The sequence below is a fragment of the Melopsittacus undulatus genome, chromosome 3, assembly GCF_012275295.1.
Source record: "Melopsittacus undulatus isolate bMelUnd1 chromosome 3, bMelUnd1.mat.Z, whole genome shotgun sequence".
Taxonomy (NCBI): Eukaryota; Metazoa; Chordata; class Aves; order Psittaciformes; family Psittaculidae; genus Melopsittacus; species Melopsittacus undulatus.
This window is the reverse complement of record NC_047529.1, coordinates 76,549,964-76,569,866: the sequence shown is the minus strand read 5'-3', so window position 1 is coordinate 76,569,866 and position 19,903 is coordinate 76,549,964. Positions and strand designations below refer to the sequence as shown.

At 40.1% G+C, this 19,903-nt stretch overlaps 1 protein-coding gene across 3 annotated transcripts in view; it reads left to right on the top strand.

Moving 5' to 3' along the window:
• The window catches only part of ARID1B (AT-rich interaction domain 1B), a 329,860-nt gene that overhangs the window by 306,720 nt on the left and 3,237 nt on the right, over positions 1 to 19,903 (top strand). For all 3 annotated transcript variants that reach the window (XM_034060376.1, XM_034060377.1, XM_034060378.1), the window contains 6 exons: positions 6,508 to 6,646; positions 7,657 to 7,829; positions 9,470 to 9,620; positions 12,984 to 13,080; positions 16,339 to 17,128; positions 17,937 to 18,067. In XM_034060376.1, coding sequence (XP_033916267.1) covers positions 6,508 to 6,646; positions 7,657 to 7,829; positions 9,470 to 9,620; positions 12,984 to 13,080; positions 16,339 to 17,128; positions 17,937 to 18,067 — 1,481 coding nt within the window. The remainder of the gene's footprint in view (positions 1 to 6,507; positions 6,647 to 7,656; positions 7,830 to 9,469; positions 9,621 to 12,983; positions 13,081 to 16,338; positions 17,129 to 17,936; positions 18,068 to 19,903) is intronic.

Here is a 19,903-nt window from a genome sequence, read left to right as displayed (position 1 = left end):
TTCTAAAATAAAAACACAGCAGGACATAGAGACTAGAAGAGGGGGAAGCAAGCAAAGATCTCAAGGTTTGTTTTGTTGGCAAGAAAAGAGCTCGTGTCACTGAATGGGACTGCACTTCTGTATGGAGAAAGGCTTTCCCAGTGTGTATCAGCTTTAGTACATGAAATCCCGCTGAGGTATAGATGCTGCAGAGAGTACAAGCCTGTTCTCTTTAATAGTCAGCTTTTTTTCTTGCTCCTTTTCCTTTAGTATATACCAACATTAACATTTTAACTGCACAAAAGAAGTAGAGTTGTAGATGTACTTTAGTTAATCTGTTACTCTGGCATTCAGAGGGAACAGGAGCCCAATACAACAAGAAACAGTAGCCTCCAAAGGTCCTTGCTTTAACCATTAGCCTCTGTTGTGCAGTTAGCTCAATGGAGGCAGAGCCACTTTGAAGCCAAATCCATTCATGGAGAACTAGGTACAGTATTAGGGCTGAAGTTAATTCTGATAAAAAAGCAAGGGGACTTGTCTCAGAGGGGAGGGTGTTGTATTTTTTCCAGTTCTAACCAGCTGATGCTATGAAGTTAATTAGTTACGAGAGTTTAAAATGAGTTATGAGAATTTGAAAATCACCTGATATTCATAAGACTTTTAAAACAAAATATTTCAATTGCTCATAAGAACACATTGCTGCCTTAGTACAGAGAATGCAGTTGCTATGTAGATGTAGTTCCCAGGTAGATGTTATTCAAGGTGGAAGCAGGCTGAGGAACAGTTTAGACAGCTTAGAAGCACAGTTCTTCCAGATGTCTCACATCCAAGGGATATTTGTATGACTGCCTTACAGAAGACCTTTAGAATGTAGTCGTACCAGTACTAGGAAGTGCAGCTCAACAACTGTATTGAGGAGACTGCTGTAAGAAGAACCCAGTCAGGGAAAGGATGAGATGTGTAAGTCAAATGTATGGGATGGCAAGGCATTGGTATGTGCTTTTGTAGAGCTGCCAGGGTGAGGTGAGGGCCTGAATGTGTTTTCGGGTGGTTTGCACTGCTCTGAGGCTGTGCAAGTTGGAGACATGTTGTGGTAGGCTGAGGCCTTTGTATTATAACTTAAATATGTCTGGGTCAGCAACCAGCAGCAGATACCTGGTGACAGGATAGTTATTAGAGGATGCCTGTTGGCCTTATGTCCTGATTACTGCGTCCGTGGCAAGGTCCATGTCAACTGTTCACTGCTCTTATGAAGCACAGACAACCCCTTAAAGAGAGAGAGGCATTGCAGATCCTTATATTTCTAGGACCTCAGTGCTTTCCAGAAGTGGGTGCAAAGACAAAGTGCTCTTCCTGTCATGCGTGTTTGATAGCTCTGACTAAAATACGCACAAATTATGTGGCAAATTCTAAATTGAAAGAAATTCTGGGGGCATTACACTAAGTACTAATGGGTGCCAGAGAAATTTCAAAAGAGTGTCAGCACGGAGGAGTTATTTTCCATTGCTGTGCTGTGGCACTGTAGATTCTCAGCTGCAGTATGTGGTTATGTATGCATGACTCTAAAAATTACAGGCGGAGTGTTTATCCTGTACTGAATGAACAGAATGGCCACAGTGGTACAGCTGAGGATGCTCCTGAGTAACACTCAGCAGCTGGCCCTGATGTCAGCAGAGATTTCATTACAGCAAACCTGGAAAATTGTGTGCCTGTGTTTGAAAGAGGGAGCGAGAGCACGCCAAGAGAGTGTGTTCCCTGCGTTTCCTTGGCAGCACAGAAACAAGACTTGGGGAGGGGAATGGTGGGGGGGGACACGACACAGCCATTCAGTGAGTGCATCTGTAACCAAACCCATCGTCTCTGCCTGCGGGTGGCTGACTGAAGTGCTATTATTAGCAGGCAGGTGATGTCATGGGAGCGTGTCATGAGGCCAGCCAGGGAATCCCCATGGAAGATGGATGGGCAAGGGGTTGGGAAGGGTGGAAGGGGGGACAGAGAGTGGTGTCCCCTTTCCCTGCATCCGTGCCCACCCAGGGGAGCCCTGCTGCAGCAAGCAGCCCCCAACCCAGCCTAACTGGGGCACTGGGCTCGTGCTGTGTAAATTATCTTCCCAGCGTGGTGGCTGGCTGTTCACTCTGAAGTATGTGAATGTACTTAACCTTCAGTAACCTTTCCATTGTTTACTTTAGAGTATACATTTGTAGCTTCTGGCAAAAGGTAGGGATATCCTAGAGAGCACGTCAGGCCTCATATTAATGGAGTTTTAAGAAGCTGCATTCTTCTTTCTTTTTTTTTTTTTCCTAAAGGGAAAAAAATGCTGGCAAGAGAAAGACGTTTGCTCTTTTTTTTTTTTTTTAACTGCATATTCTGTTCTGGTAAATAAAGTGTCTTTCCCGAAAACCGTACTTTCAGGAAGAGTGGGCTTTGCGTGGAGGCTGTGCAAGAAGCCACACGGGTGCTATAAGTTCCTGCTGCTGAGAATAATATGTGCCATTGAGTGACCTGTGGAAGTGTGTAGGACCCCACCTTCTCACTGACAAAGATGTTCATCTTATTTCATTTGGGGTGGATTTTCTGTTGTTAAAACATGTTCTTACAAATCTGTTATGATGACACTTGAAAGATGAGTATTACTTAGATGTGGATGTGGGATGAAGAATTCAGTAGCTATGTATACACAGGTTGTTTCAGGGGCATCCCCAAATCAGCTGCAGAATCATGTAAGCAGAGATTACCTGTTCTGAAAGAACACTGTTGTTTGTCTTCCTTCTTAGTTCTTTGTTTAATACTGAAGCTTATGAAGCACTTCTAAAGCTGACATTTCTATTTCAGAATGTCCACTATCAAAGTTAAACATGTACCATCATAAAAACCCTGCAAGGATAGGTGTAGAAATTTCAGTGAGCAGCTTAGCAAATGTAAAATATAAGGTAAAATATGAAAAAAGCATATGGTACTTTCTGCAGAGAGGAGTGCTGTTTTTGTACTCTTTAACTAGAAAACATTGCTAATGGCAATGTGTGTAAAATGTATGTGTGAGAAAACATAGCTAGTTTGCATTTAATGTGTGTGCATGCAGATACCTGTGTGCACATGCTCTTATCCAAAAACTGTTTGAAGTGTATTGCTCTGATGCAAAGTCAAGTGCTGAAAAGATAGGAAATGCCAAAAGTGAGATACAATCTTTGCAACCTTAATTATGTTTCCTTGTGCATATACAGTTCAATATACTCTTAATTACACAGTCACATTGAAAATTTTTCCATTAAATGTTTGTGTCATTCAGTGCATGGAGTAGACAGTGCTCAGTGAATGAGGGACTATTCAGTATTCTGTTATCCTCACTTGTGCCACTGATTTCAACCAGACTCAGAGATTTGAGTTTACTCCTTAGTTTTTCTTGTCTTCACTACAGATGTAATTGAGACCTTCAACAAGCATTAATCAGCCTTTGCAATACTCCTCTGAGAGGGAAAGTAGTATGATTCCCATTCTACAGAAGAGGAACTGGGCTTCCAAAAAATTCACAACATAACAAACCCTGTTACCCTGCCTTTGCTTACCAACCTCCCTCCACTTGTAACTGTGAGAGCTTGTGCAGGGTAGCTTCCTGGCTATAGGTTCTTATGCTCAGCTCCACATTGAAAACTGCCCAGATCAAGCCAGGAGCTGAATTACTGTGGGAGTCCGTGCACCCGTAGCCTGAAATAAGTAGAAACAGGATCTTCAGAGAACCAAGCAGTAAGCTTATAGCAAGTTAATAATCTCCACGTAGAGACAGGTATTTTTTCACATTTATTTAACCAAATCAAAATAAACACTGGAACAGCAAGGGTACTTTCCCTGTCACAGGCACATTTACAGCATTTATCACCAAGTCTCTTCTTCAGATAATGAAGGGACCACTGGTGCTGTGTGTGAAAAAGGTGACCAAATACATACTTGGCTTGGAAGACCCACAGGAAACTATTTCTCTTCTGGGGACAAGAAAAGAGGACTATATATTTTCAAAGGCATATTTTTAGAAAAAAAAAAACTGGCCAGTTGCAGCTGAAAATTGTGAAAATAAAATTAGGTTGAGGGGAATTGACTGAAGTTTGGCAAAGGTACCAAAAATCACATCCCAGAAGAGAAAGTTAAGTTGGTTTAAAGATTGTATCTGCTTTGCTAACAGTAACCATTAAGAGTACACACACCTTATTCTTTCTCAAGGAATGTGCTGTCTACATTTATGTTATTTCTGAAATAAAGATGAACTATTCAATGGCCTGTTGAGTGTATGGCAGTTTCTTGTAGGACATATTCACGTTCAGGCCCCTCTCGGTAGCTGACGGCCCAGTCCAGAGATTGACACACTTGCAGTCCCTATCCTGTGTAAGTCTCCCTGGCTCAATGGTAGCAGTACCAGAAGTTGCACTTCTCATGATAGCATTTGCCTTCCATTTTTACATCTGGTTTAGTCATTTAGAAAGAGGCAGGGCAAAAATAGCCATAACCACCATAACCTATAACCATCACAAAGCACAGGCAGGATAGGGAAGAAGTTAATTGCTGGTTAGTAGTCCACCATAAGAGAAATACACGGTTAAGCAGTCTCATATTTTACAGTAAATATAGGGGTACACTCAGATGTTTACTTACGTGGCTCTAATCTAACAAGATGTGACAACATGTGGCTTAACTCAGAAATGCTCTCAAGCTTTTTAGAAGTAATCTAGAATCATGTTTAAAGCTCAAGGGCAGGATTATGATCCTGGCTCATGGAGGCATCATATATACAACGGGCTCACTTTATGTGAACACAATTTTACTTTCATATGGATTTGTTTTATTATATCACTAAAGCCTTCAGTCACTCTGTAGCATTAGTTGTTGCAATTGTTGTTACTGTATTAATGCAATCAGAGAGCTTTTCTTAAACTTTTTTTGAACCTCATTACTATGCAAGCATATTCCAAAAATGCCTTGGAGATCTGAGGACAAGAACAATGTGGTCTGCACAATGTGGATTTTACATATGCACTTGCTACTGAAACTGATTGCCAGATAGTGGAACATGTGTTACAGATATAAATGAAACACATATAAAAAAGGTGTTCTTCAGTTAAAAACAAGCTCTGCCTGTCAAGATGATGAGTGTTCTAGGATTCTGAGTCAATTATAAACTACTCTCTCTTTCACATACAGAAGAAAAGACCATACTGCTTGTTCCAGTTTTCCCTCTAACAGTAATTTATAAAGTTTTGTTAATTGGTTCTTGAATGTAGATAATCAGGCACTATAAAATGCCTACATGACAGTTCATAAAGAAGGACCTCTCAAGCCAAAGCCATGTCTTTCTCAGCCTATTAGATGTGTGATTTTTTTTCTGTTGGTAATTTTTTTTCCCCAATTGCATCTACAGATTTGAATCTTACAAGTTCTCCCGGGGTGGAATTTCTGCAACAAGGGGAGTCAGATCCAAGGTTTAAACGTTGCTACTAATTCCCACTTAACCACCTTCTAAATAAGAAAACTGCTATGTCAGGTCTTTGGGGCTGGGAGTATTTCTCCTCAGTAGTTACATGAAGATAATAACTTCAGTGTCTACTTTAAAAGACTGGTCTGGACTTATTTTATCATTAGTTTGTATGATGTATCATCTAGTGCCCTTATTACTGCTAAGTCTCATTGGAATAAAACAGTACAAGCTTTTCTATGCTTGTCATATCAAGAATAGAGCTATTTACCATGGTGAAGGAAGACAATAGTGCAGGTACTCTGAGATCTCAACATAGAAGTTTTTGAAGATGAAATAGATGCTTTGCAGAATTGACCTGGTCCTGTGACATACACTCTAAAATGACCTTAACTACAGATGTCTGTTGCTATTTTTACAGTTTTATTAGGAGTGTTAGCCATAGCCTCCTGCTCAAATTCTTTCAGTGATCACTTTCTTCTTATCCCAGATTGCCTTTTACTTTTACTATTTACTATTTACTTAAATACAATCTTTTGCCATGCTGTCTCAAAGATGGCATAGGGTTGCAGTATGCCAGTAATTGTTTGCCATGTTTCACCATGGCGATGTCTGCCTTTAGTGGTAAATGATGAATTTATATTATTATAGCAGTTTAAATTTGTGAGGAAAAGCTTCTGGATGAAATTTGCCCTGTAAATGTATGTGTTGTGGTAGTGATTATGTGAAGAAGCAGTGCCGAAGAACAACCTTCATTTACTCTGTTGGAAACTATGGACAGTTAACTTTGTATCTCTGACCACTGATTTAAAGGATCTTTCATCTAGGTGATGATTTCTGTTCATGTTTCTTCAGGCAGCAGATTAAATTCATGGTTCCAGGAAAGATGATGACTATTACTACACAGCATATTCTGGTATCAGAGGATTTTGGGGAAGTTCTAAAATACTGAGATGTATGTTATAAGCATACTTACGGATGAAAGAACCAGTTTCTCTACTTTATAATTATTTTTTCCACAGGAATTTGGCTGCTACCTTTTAATATTTCCTGTTTCTTTAATTTTCCAGCAAATTCTGGTTCCTTGCAAGGCCCACAGACTCCACAGTCTACTGGTAGTAATTCCATGACAGAAGTGCCAGGCGATTTGAAGCCCCCAACACCAGCATCAACACCTCATGGACAGATGACACCTATGCAGGGTGGCAGGTATGAAAAGAGCTTTGTCTCATTTTTCAGTTAGGCTGCAGTTCTACAGCAGTTCAAGCCAGTCTTTCCCAACTGTTAGGGCACTCATCTGATGCTGCGGAGAACTAGTCAGAGTCTTAAAAGTGGCAGGGAGAGAGGGAAGGGGATGAAGGATTAGGAGCTGCATTAGCCTTCTGAATACTAGAGAAGGATCAGACAAGCACCAGTGCAAAGGGGTGCACGTGAATATATGAAGAGTGCAGAGGAAGGTGGAATGCAGCAGCACCGTCTTAGAATCACAGCCTTCCTTTACTTGTTTACCCTGAACTCCTCTGGTATAAAGGTCATGCTCAGGAAGGACTAATGTGTGGTTTTAAGGTGTTACTTAAATTCAAATTATGAAAAACATATATAATAACAGTTGTTGAGATAGCAGAGGATTCAGCTGGATGGACTAAGAGATCCCTTTTGGTTCTATGTCCTGTAAGTCACAGAGACAGACTTAATCTGAGGTGAAGCCTTCCCAACATTCATTAAGGATCCATATCCCACTGAAGTCCAACAAAAAGGCTCTTGTTGACTTCAGCAGGAATGTACTGAAGCTCTGAACTATGTACAGTCACTCCAAACATACTTAGGTTCTATTTCTCTCCATCTGTGATACTTCAGGAAGGATAACAAGAATCTTTTTTAGTAATCCTTAATTCAGATTGAGTTTTCTTTCACTATTTAAAAACAAGCAAAACAGCTTAGTGAAATTTCAGAAATATTTAGACTTTTCTATGAGTAACAGGAACACACACAGCTGAATTAGCTTTTAAAACCCTTTAGGGTTTCTTGTCTGGGGGAAAAGTGGGTAGATTTTTTTTAATGATTGGGTAGTGTGAAAGTATTTTGCATCTTCCTCAGATGTATCCTTCACTCATCACTGCCACAGCATTATGGGCTAGGTGTATAATAGTCCAGTCTGTTTTCACAGTTGTTACAAATAGATGATGATATTAATGTCTCCTTTTTTTTTCATCTGCTAGAAACAGCGCAGTTAGTGTGCATGATCCCTTTTCTGATGTAAGTGATTCAGCATTCCCAAAGCGAAACTCCATGACACCAAATGCACCATACCAGCAGGGAATAAACATGCCAGATATGATGGGAAGGATGCCATATGAGCCGAATAAAGATCCTTTCGGTGGAATGAGAAAAGGTATTTTCTATGTGGGAGCTTAAGTATTCTTCCCTACTTCTATGTAATCAAGATGTTCTAGTCATCAAAATGAGCTCTTTACTGATTTTGCTATTGGTAAAATGGCATTCTTGTAGCAAAAAGAGAGGTGTAGCACAATTGTGTTTCATTCTGGTCTGGTCATATTTTTCCCTCTCAGAGTCACACTGTTTATTTTAGACTTAACAGAATCCTAAAAATGCTTGTAGGAATACATTTCAGAAAATGACGTAAATTCATAAGGTTAGATTTTGTGCAGCACCATAGGTTTCTTGAAGGTGGTTAGCCACCCTGCAAATCCAATGCTGGCCTTCAGTGTTAGCATATGAAGTGGTCAAGGAACATGCCTGGTTGTAATAGGGCTGAACTTGGAAATCAGTGTGTGGAACTGAGCCAGTCTCCTAATGCTCTCTGTCTCAGTTTATGTATTTTCAGAATAGGAAAGCTAATTTTTTTCTCACTTGAGCAGGCCCTGACAAAAGGTAATGAACACACTCAACATTTGTTTATTTTTAGAAAGCAAAAATTAAAATCATTGTCAAACCTGACTCTTGGCCTTTTGGCCACTTAACCTACAGATGGATATTGTAAAACATGCTTAAAATGAATCAATCTTGCATGCTTCTTATATAGGAAAGTGGGTGGAAAGAACACAAGTAGGGTTCACAATGTTGAAAAGAGAAGAACAGATGGAGGAGATGAAATTAAGAAAGTGGAAACTGAAAGGGAGCAAAAGGGAGAAATGGGAAGAGGAGGTCCAGAAATCAGGGGAAGAAATATACGTGATGAAATGGGGAGATGCTTTAAAAGAGATAGTTAACCTGACGTGAATTTCTTTAAAGTTTCCCTTTAAATTCTTTCACCTGGGCTGTGGATACTAGCATAACACAGCTGGAGGAAGGGAAAAACCTTTCTGACTGCGATTCACTTCAGGTTTTATATCCGTGTAAGATTAAGTGGGTTTATTGTACTTTGTTATATGTTTATCCTATCAAAATAGAAATGTCTGTGTTCTGTATCTACTATGAGGGACTAAAGGATAGAGTCTCTTCCTGTATTTGCTTGGGGATTTATATCTGATAATAGTTGTCAATGTGCCTTTTCTTAGACCCATAGAATATGCCCATCCTGTTCAATAAGCTACATCAGGATACAGCATGTTTTCCATAATTAAATTATGGTGTACATGTGTGTATGCAGGCTTTATGGGAAAAAAAGAGCCTGATTTTGGCAGCTTTGTAATCCAGACTAGGAGATTTGCTTTAGTCTGTTTTGTAAGGTTTGTGTTTTCATTCATATTTAGCATTGTTTGGAGTGAAAAGAACAAGAGCAAGTTGATCTACAGATGTGAAAACTACAGAAGAAGCTGCCTGGTGCCTGATGAGCTCAGGTCCATAGGATGAGCTTACTTTCCTCGCTTGCAGCTCCTTACTATTATAACCATGATGTTGGTAGTGGTGCTGCTTCATGTGTTTTCATCAGACCCTGAAGAGCTTGTCAGATACCAACTAATTCTCCTTGGCAGTGTTAAGGATCTGAACATTATTTTAAAATACATCATTTAATAGAAAGATCTCTTCAAGCACCCAGAATAATATATTTAATTTGCCTTACTGTTGCAGTGCCTGGAAGCAATGAGCCTTTCATGACCCCTGGACAAATGCCTAATAGTGGAATACAAGATATGTATAACCAGAGTCCATCTGGAGGAATGTCCAACATGAGCATGAGCCAGCGACAGCAGTTCTCTTATGGAAGTGGCTATGACAGGAGGTGAGTCAATTTACAAGAAAAAGCAAAGCCCATTAGCAAAAATGATCCTTTCCTTGTTTTCCCATTACACCTTGCAGAGAACATAGCAGCTTACATTTCCTACAGCATTTTACTAATTCACTGGGAGTTAAACCACTGGTAATGACCAAGTCTAGCTGTTCACAGGAAGTAATAAGGAAGAATTGTCACACCTTAGAAGTCACTCAAGCTGCAGTAGATCAGCATGTGGGTGTGTTTTGACAGCTACCTTTAGCTGGTGGCTGGGCTGGGCATATGTGATGGTATCAACTGGCACTGGAGTTAGTTTTCTGGCCATGTTTTCACCTAACCAGCTGTTGGTGAGCGTTTTATGAAAACAAAAATGCACAGCCTAAATGTCTGGTTTGTGGTCCCTTAGTGAATTCCCTTTGGAGAGTCTGGAGTCTGTTGTCTGAGCTGTAAGGACACCAGGACCCTCACAGGTTTGTCTTTCAGTGAAGTACACAAAATAAATTTGTCCCTCTTTTGTTTATCCCAGGAAAGTCTTTGGGGTAAAAGAAAAAAAAAAAAAAGGTAAAATCACCAATGTCTAAGCAGTGATACAGCAAGCAGAATGGTTTGGCAGTGTTTGGACTACATGAAGTATTCCAGTAGGTTTTGCAGCTCTGTCTGTGTTCCTACTTATACTTTCATTAGACTGTGTACTTTCTATTTGCTTCTTGTTTCCTGAAGGTAGCCAAAGTGGTGCAGTGTGTGTCTTTTAAGTCTAACAGTGGAGTAGTTTTCAGTCAGTAGTTTGTCAGTAGATGTGGAGGGTAACACAAGTATAATCATGTTGTTCAATAGGTCATGTTGCTGGGGAGTCAGTGAGAGTAAGGGTCCCAGTGGAAGGTGGTAAGTCAAGAGAATGCTTTCTTTAAGGGGCATATCTTATTTTGTTGGCAGTCTTGGAGAGTAAGTGCTTTTTACAGAATGAGGTTTCCTTCGTCATTTTTCAGGTTGGATCACAGGCTGGGTCCTGAAGGCATTATGGGACTACCTGGTAGTCCACCAACATGGTGCCTTCAAGGAGTGACCCAAGCATGTACTCTCCTAATTGGTACCCTGGCAAGCAAAGGTGAACACTGATTTCTCTGTAGTATCTACAATAACCAGCCAACCAGTGTTACCAGTGTTTGTGAGAGCACATAGACAGAATGTGTGGCCTCTTGGTTTGCCTTATTTAGAGTTTTACCACTGATTCAGTTTTTTGGAGTGGCAGAGACATGGATGAATCTGTTGACTTTCTGTAGCCATAGAATCAGAGATTAGATAAGGAGTTAGTTGCATATCTCCCTGCCAACACTGAACTAGAACATATTTTATAGGCCCAAGTTCTCCAGAGCATCATTAAATGACACTAGTTCCAAAGTTTCCACAACTTCACCTGCCTTGTGGTTATTCTGTGGCTAACAAATTGAACATTTAGGAAGTGTTCCCTTATGTATGACATATATGTACCTTTCTTAGTTTTATATTATTGCATGTACCATCTTGGACAACTGTAGACAATTCTCATCAGTTGTATTGGGTTTTTAACTGGCATTAGGTAATTTAGAATCATAGAATAGTCAGGGTCGGAAAGTACCTTAAGATCATCAAGTTCCAACCCCCCTGCCATGGGCATGGACACCTCACACTAAACCGTATTACCCAAGGCTTCATCCAACCTGGTCTTGAACACTGCCAGGGATGGAGCATTCACAACCTCCCTGGGCAACCCATTCCAGTACCTCACCACCCTTACAGTAAAGAATTTCTTCCTTATATCCAGTCTAAACCTCTGCTGTTTAAGTTTCAACCTGTTACCCCTTGTCCTATCACTACAGTCCCTAATGAGGAGTCCCTCCCCAGCTTCCCTGTAGGCCCCCTTCAGATACTGGAAGGCTGCTATGAGGTCTCCACGCAGCCTTCTCCAGGCTGAACAGCCCCAACTTCCTCAGCCTGTCTTCATACGGGAGGTCCTCCAGTCCCCTCATGGGGGACTCGTCCTCGTGGCCCTCCTCTGGACTTGTTCTAACAGTACCATGTCCTTTTTATGTTGAGGACACCAGAACTGCACACAATACTCCAAGTGAGGTCTCCTGAGAGCAGAGTAGAGGAGCAGGATCACCTCTTTCAACCTGCTGGTCACGCTCCTTTTGATGCAGCCCAGGATACGGTTGGCTTTCTGGGCTGTGAGTGCACACTGCTGGCTCATGTTCATTTTCTCATCGACCAACACCCCCAAGTCCTCTGCAGGGCTGCTTTGCCCAATCAGTAGCTGTGCCTGGGATTGCTCCGACCCAGGTGTAGGATTTCTCTCCATCCTCATCATAGTTTAGGAGATACTGAACAGCTATTGCTTTCACTCTGGTCAGCTCCAAAAAATGTGAGTTTTCTATGCCTTTGGAAAAATTAGGTCACATTAGTTCTTTTAACGTGTCAGTTTCTCCAGTCCTCTGTTTCTGTGACACTCTGTGATATGTTGCTTCCATAATTATACTCAAATTATAGATGTGTTCTTACTGGTAGTGAGTGTACAGAGAGGAATTACTGACATTGTGGTGTGCAGTACAACTGGTATTTATCAGTCTTAATACTTTTCAAGTACTTCATTTCAGCAACCTAAATTTCATTCAGATGTGCTAAAAATATTGCAGTTGCACTGTAATGCTCCTCAGAGGTCTTACATGCCACAGGTAAGTTTCCAAGTGCAACACAGCTCTACCTTTTATGTGTATGTTTCATTATGTAGCTTTAATTAAAAAATAACATGAACATCAGCAAAATTAAAAGTACTGGTTTTACTCAGTAAGGATGTATTTAAATGTTACATATTGTAATTAAATTTGTACTCATTTTCTGTCACTAGCGTCAAGACTAAAATTACAATTTCACTTCAAATCAACAGTTAACTATTGATTATACTCTTAAATAATCCAGAAAGTAGCTTGGTTGGTGACTTGCTTGGTAATTCTTGTTAAAACACAAGAATTTTGACTTGCAATCTTTGAGATGCACATAAGATATTTTTCCACCTAAGATGCATTCCCAGTGCTGCAGCAGCCTGTCTTACTTCTTTGCTGACCATACCCTGTTCCCATTCATGACTGCTATCTCTAAATCTCTCGTGCATCTTCACTGCTCCTCCTTTCTTCTATCTGTCTGCTTTATCTCCTCTCTTCCACAAACAGCTCCAGCAGAGCTTGTTACATCAGGCTCAGTACCATACCTCACTGTACCTTCACTTTAGTTCCACATGGCAAATACCTTCAAGGTGCAAGATCATCAGAGCACTTTGCTTTTCCTGGAGTCTTGGAAATTCCAACAGCTCTAAGTGTTGATTTGAATGCTTCATTTTAGGCATGAACCATATGGGCAGCAGTATCCAGGACAAGGACCTCCCTCAGGACAGCCACCATATGGAGGACATCAACCTGGAATGTATCCACAGCAGCAGGTAGGAGAGGGGAAAACAGCTATATTTGTAACATTTGTTTAATAAATGTCACCCCAAAATTCTGTATACATTCAAGTATTTGCCTATACAATACATGTCTTTTAACACAGAGGAGCACTGTAGCTCTGGTCTAAATCACACCCCATATAGACAAGCAGTGTATGTACAACTATAGAAAAATATGTTCATTACACTGGAAGAGTGTAAATTTTAACGGATGTTCTATGGCTTTGCATGTGTATCAAGTGATTGTCCCAAGTTAATAACCAGCAAACTGGGAAAGTCTAATTCATAGGATAGTAAAGTGATGCTGCCTCAACTCCAGAAAAAAACAGGAAGGCTGCTTGGCTGCTAGATTGAAGGGTCTTAACCTAATATCATGCAGCCAAGTGAACCCAGCAGAAAACTGGAACAAGTTAAAATATGCACTACTCTCAATTATTTACAGTGCTCTGGTAGGTGATATGAGATACCTATCTTTAATACGGATCAGATGGCACATTTCCCCACATGTTGTCTCTAGTAATAATGTGGTAAAAACACATGAGAGAACATTATTAATGTTAAAAATAGTTTTAACCATTTGTGCATTCCAGTCACCCTAACCATGTAATGACTTTGAAAATACAAAATTTATTCATTAATAGGTTTTTTTGTGAGGTGTAACATTAGTGCCTTGCGGGCAAAACCCCATCTTAGCAGTCAATAACAAAACTACACTGACTTCAACAGGATCAGAGTTTCATCCTGCATGTTATTAATTGATTTCTAGTCATACAATAACTAGAATTGAAGCTAGCTTCCAAAATAGAAAGCATTTCCTTACAATATAAGCAAGTTTTCAGCCAATTTCAGATAGCCAGTTTGGGTAGAGTTTTACTAGGAAATTTAGGGGGTGAGGGAAGAGACACCACTAAAAGAGGAGATCTTAGTTTGCACTGCACTGGAAATGTATATAAATTCCAATTTCAGAATTTCTTGCTTATGTCTTTGGTTCATGACATCTCTAAAATAGCATAATCAAAAAACTGTTTTGTTGTCCTTTATGATGGTCATATGCTAGCAGTCTAGTTGATTTAATGGGGGAATTGCAAAGATCTGTAACAGAGCAGTTTACGATATTCCGTGCTAACATATGCAGGGAATATATTAACTACATGTTCATTTAAGCAAGAAGACAGCTAGAATTTGTAAAAGTGTATTTGGCCCTGTCCTTAATGCTGTCTATATGCCTTGTACAATGACTGGAATGCAAAATCCATTAATGCAAAAAAAGCAGTTAAGAATTAAGGGCAAAGATCCTGGCTGGCCTCAGCCTCTCCCTCCAACTCCCAAAGGATTCCACTTCCTCATTCAGCTAGAGATTAGGTTTCCACTAGGTTATTTTCACTTTCCTAAATCTCAATTTATAGTAGTACAGGAAGAATGTGAAAAGGTCCTTTTGAATCTTCATCTACAACCTAAAGGCTAGGACGTGATCTGGGATGAAGGTGCTTAGAGCACTCCTGGGGTTAATGAAGCACTTTGAGACAGGTTTTTCAATTCCTGTATCACATGCTCATACCTCGAGTGCTATTAGGCAGCAGGTTTCCAGTGCTGGTATCTTTTTGTCTTCTGTGAGGTCTCAGAATTCTACATCCCCACTGGAGAGAGACACGTTGTGCAGCCCCAGCCTCTTGCCAAACCTTTACACAGAAGGGGGAGTTCAGGTGCATCACTGTCCTAAGCCTTGGGTACTCTTAGGCGTGTTGCCACTACATATACAGAAGCATTGAACTGCTTTTAAGAAGGCACATGCTTCATTCCCAGTGTCTACTTTAAGCACTGAGTCACTGTGACAAAACAAACACCATCTTTTTAGGTGTGGCAACTGCCAAGTGAGTTTTTAATGTATAAATTGGCCCCAAGGGTGGAATTTACTTCAGCAAGTAGTTTATGTAAGGCTGAAAATAGGTATTTCTCAGATAGCCAGATAGCTCTATAGCAAGTTAGTTTAAAGAAAAAAATATTTTCATGCAATGCAGTAGTTGTGGGTTTATGTGCAGCAAAGTTGGAAGATGAGTTTATGAATCCCAGAGCTGTTTTAACTGACCCATATTTAATACATACAGAATTTTATCTGATCTTAACTCCAGCACATTAGTATACATTGTGCAGTGTGACTGAGCTACAGTTTCCAGGGGAGCTGTAACTCTGAATTTGCCATAGATCATATATTCAAGAATCACCCATTTAATTCACATATTTTGCTTCAGAGCACTCAGTGTGGTTTGAACTGAGGAACAGACTCCCACAGGAACAAAGGACCACTGCAAACCTTACCACGTTCCCCTCAAACTGCAATGTCTTTTTTAGTTCTACCATCTTAAACATATTTAAACATATGTATTTAAACATAAGTACATACAGCTTATATGATTTAAAAACAGCTCACTTCACACAACATTCCCCACTTGAGAGGGTGAGAAACAAAGAGAGAATAGACCATAGGTGGCAGCTGTTAGTTACATTGCTTAATTCATTACTGATCAGGGTAAGAACCTGCATAAACTGGAGCAGAACACTTGGATGTGACCATTTGCTGTAATAATCACAGAGTAAATTAAATGTGATTAGGATGATTTGGGAAGAGGGATGGTTGCCCAAACAGGACCGTGTTCTTGGGAATTACACAGAGTAGCAAATGCAAAAGAATGTTTTCTCCTACTAATAAATTGACTGTGTGTTGCCTACGCCCTGTTCTAAGATCCAGCATTTCAGACATGCATGCCTGCAGCATATCTTACTATTTTAAGAGTTTATTCACTGCTTGTCTCTTGAAAAGATTCACTGAGTGGTTTTGAATTTTTTTAATATTTTTTTTAGTAGATCAAGCATAAAAAAAAAGTGAAAATATTTTAGTTGGTGAGGACCGTTGCCTTTTCATACATGTCTGAAATGACCAGTGAAATTTAACCTGTCAGAAAGGAAAGGAAAGGGAAGGAAAAGGGAGGAAATGAGAGCAAGCATAAGAAAATTTAGCCCAAAGATAAATTTCTCTTTAGTATTAAGTTATAAGTGCAGCTAAACAGAGACATAAAAAGAAACCACTGGATCAAGCCAAACCATAGCACTGTGTGCCTGCCTCTGGAATCAGCATGAACCCCTAGCACAGACTAAGCGCCTTCAGCTTTTTAAGTGAGCTTTCAGCCAGTGTATCTGTATTGAGAATGGAGTAAAAGTGACACATCTTCTCTCCACATTATTTTTTTTTTCCAGAACTACAAGCGACACATGGATGGCATGTATGGGCCTCCAGCCAAACGCCATGAAGGGGATATGTATAACATGCAGTATGGCAACCAGCAACAGGAAATGTATAACCAGTACAGCAACGCTTACACGGGACCTGACAGGAGGCCCATGCAGGGACAGTATCCATATCCATATAACAGGGAGAGGATGCAGGGCCCAGGACAAATGCAGCAGCATGGAATACCTCCCCAGATGATTGGTGGCCCCATGCAGTCATCATCTTCCAGTGAAGGTCCTCAGCAGAACATGTGGCCAACACGAAATGATATGCCTTACCCTTACCAGAATAGGCAAGGTCCAGGAGGCCCTGCACAGGCCCCACCATATCCAGGGATGAATCGCAATGATGATATGATGGTACCTGACCAGAGGATAAACCACGAGAGTCAGTGGCCTTCTCATGTCAACCAACGTCAGCCTTCTTATATGTCATCCTCAGCCTCCATGCAGCCTATCACTAGAACTCCTCAGTCATCCTACCAGACGCCACCCTCTATGCCAAACCACATCTCTAGAGCTCCAAGTCCAGCATCCTTTCAGCGCTCTTTAGAAAACCGTATGTCTCCAAGCAAGTCTCCTTTTCTACCCTCCATGAAGATGCAAAAGGTTATACCCACAGTTCCAGTGTCTCAGGTCACAGGACCTCCACCCCAGCCACCGCCAATTAGGCGAGAAATTACCTTCCCTCCAGGCTCTGTAGAAGCATCCCAACCAGTCTTAAAACCAAGACGAAAGATTACCTCAAAAGATATTGGTAAGAATCAAAAGCCAAATGCTAAAACAAGTTGGGAGAAAGGGACTTCAATTTTGATTTTACATTTTCTTTTGAGAAATTTTAGTAACTATAATGTGATTGTCTTCAAAAGAAATGTATGTATTGGGGAGGATGATAGGTAAAACTCATCCCAGTCAATCTGACATGAAATGAAAGCAGTATTTTAAAGAGAGATCTGAGGTCTCCAGAAATGCATGAAAAATTAAGCTTGCCTCAGATTTCCAAATGATATGTGTTGAAATGCCCTTAAAAAGGTTTGTTAAATCACCAGTACAAAATTTAGCTGAGCAAAGCTTTCTGTGTTTGTGTTCCACGGAAGCTCATGCTGTTTTACTGTGTAGTTATAGTCTGTGCCTCCCTTAAGGGGCTCAATTATCCATTCCATATTATTTGTCATGTTTGTTTCTCCCCATTCATTCCCAAGCATCTTCCTGAGTTCCTGTTACATTGCATATATTCAAGTTCTCATACTTCCAAGTTCCCACACTCCTAACAGAGTATTTGGCTTTTATGTACCAGTTATTTGGTTTAGTCAGTTTCTCTAAGTTTGCATGATTCTTTTGACTTCAGCAAAGTCAGGAAGAACGGCTTGTCACGCTCCAGAATGAAGGCTGAGCAGCAGTTACAGAAAAGCTGAACAGGCCTAAGTGGCAAAAGCAGGTCTTACCTGGTGTTTTAGTAACTATTTCATTTAAATTCTGCATCCTCAGAATGTCACATTTTAATCTTTTGGAATTCATTAATGTCTCCGGGGATGCACTGTTTTACTTCTCCTTTCTTCCTCCAGTAACTCCTGAGGCCTGGAGAGTGATGATGTCTCTTAAATCTGGTCTTTTGGCTGAAAGTACCTGGGCGCTAGACACTATTAATATTCTTCTGTATGATGACAGCACTGTTGCTACTTTCAACCTCTCTCAGGTAGGTGGCAAAGCAGTTTGCTTCACAACTTTCCAAGGAAGGAAAACTGAAATAAGATACCTACAAAAATGCAGAAGTCCTTTAAAATTTATTATAATTAACATTAAATTGAGTATTTTGAAAATTCTCTTTTTTTTATGATTGGTAACAGCAACAAGAGATAGCTTTAGGTCAAATATGGGAAATAATGAGCCTGAAAGAAGGGTATCCCTTGTAGAAAGGAGCATGTAAGAATGTAGGAATTTTAGCACTGACAGAAGACTAATGTGTAAATTCACTCTCATGATAGTACAAAGACAATCCCAGAAAACAGTATGTTGGTAATCATGTGTTTCGATAATAGGCTTTGCAAAACTATTTAAAATGCATTTGAAGTTGTCTTTTGGTGACTACTTGTCTTACTCAGAAGTTCCATACTAGGCTGTGGGATTTTTTTAATTGCTTATTTTCTGTTTGGTTTCTTCTTCCAGTAAATTAATTTTGCCCAGAAATATCAGATGGGCAATATAAAGGCTAAAATCCACTGTCCATCCTCAGGATGCAAGTAACACAGGATTTAACAGTGTGTGCTTTGCCTGACTACCTCCCAGCATTTTTCAGCCCTGCTCTAATCATTGGCGTGTTAGGTGGTAGTAATAGATGGCATGCTGATAGTGCACATCATCTAAAATTTGTACAAATTAAATATTCAGTTTCTCTGCTCCATTCATTCCTTGGTTACTAATAGTGTAACTCATCTTTTTTAAAATATAATGACCTTTTTTTAAATACAGACACAAATGGTACATTTCATCCCGCCTAACTTTAGAACTAGGGATATCTATAGCATGATTCATCTCATGCTGAAGTAGAGATCTAAAATAGGTCAGATGAATCATACCCTAGAAATGGCCTGTAAAAGACCATTGATTATAAAAGGAATCTAGACAATTAGGTTAGGTGTCTAACTGTTGCAGGTGTTTGAAGTGAAATGAGGTGAACCTCCTCTGAAATCTGTTAGAAACTGCATTTTAATGCACCCTGTGCAAGTTGCACAGAATACCAGGCATATTTTAAATACAGGGGTTTTATTATTTTTACCTTGGGGTCTGTTTCCAGTGGCAGTCAGGACTCTGGATGATGACTGATAATTCCTGCAGTTCATAGGCACCAGTTTGTTCTTCATTCTTCGAGGGCTTGGCAGTTGTAAGAGAATACAGGACAGACAAAAGGATAGATTTTGCTGAAAACCTATTAGCCCATGATTTTAAACATCACCACCACAATAAGTCAGACATTGGGCTGAATACATCGTAACAACAAAGAACTTTTAATAATAAAGCCACTGAGGGTAAATTAATACCAAGTCCAATTGCTGCCTTTCCATAAGAAAGTGATTACAATTAATTAAAAGAATGGAACCTAAATGAAGACTGTTTCTGATGGGTGACTTAAAGCACCAGGCTCCAGTAACAATTTTTAAGTATTGCCAAGCAAAAATGGAACTGTTCCAATAGAGACAGGGTATTAATCTAGGACATTGGTACTTAGACTCTGAACTGCAGATTCCTACAGGACAGTTGGTTTTGGAGACTGAGACACAAAGGAGGAGAGAAAGAATTGTAAACTTCAGGCATCTAATAAAAGTACAAGTCAGAAAAACTATGTGAGTTAGAAAGTTCAATACTCTGTGCAGAACATGAAGAGTTGGCAGTCACTTCCAGAGGACAGAACAGCTAGGACAGATGCCTACTGTAGCTTAAAGGAGACATATGAATAAAATTCTGCACTTCTCATACCTGTAACAGTTCAAGCAAAAGGAGCCATGATAGTTAGACACTACATACTGTTTGGACA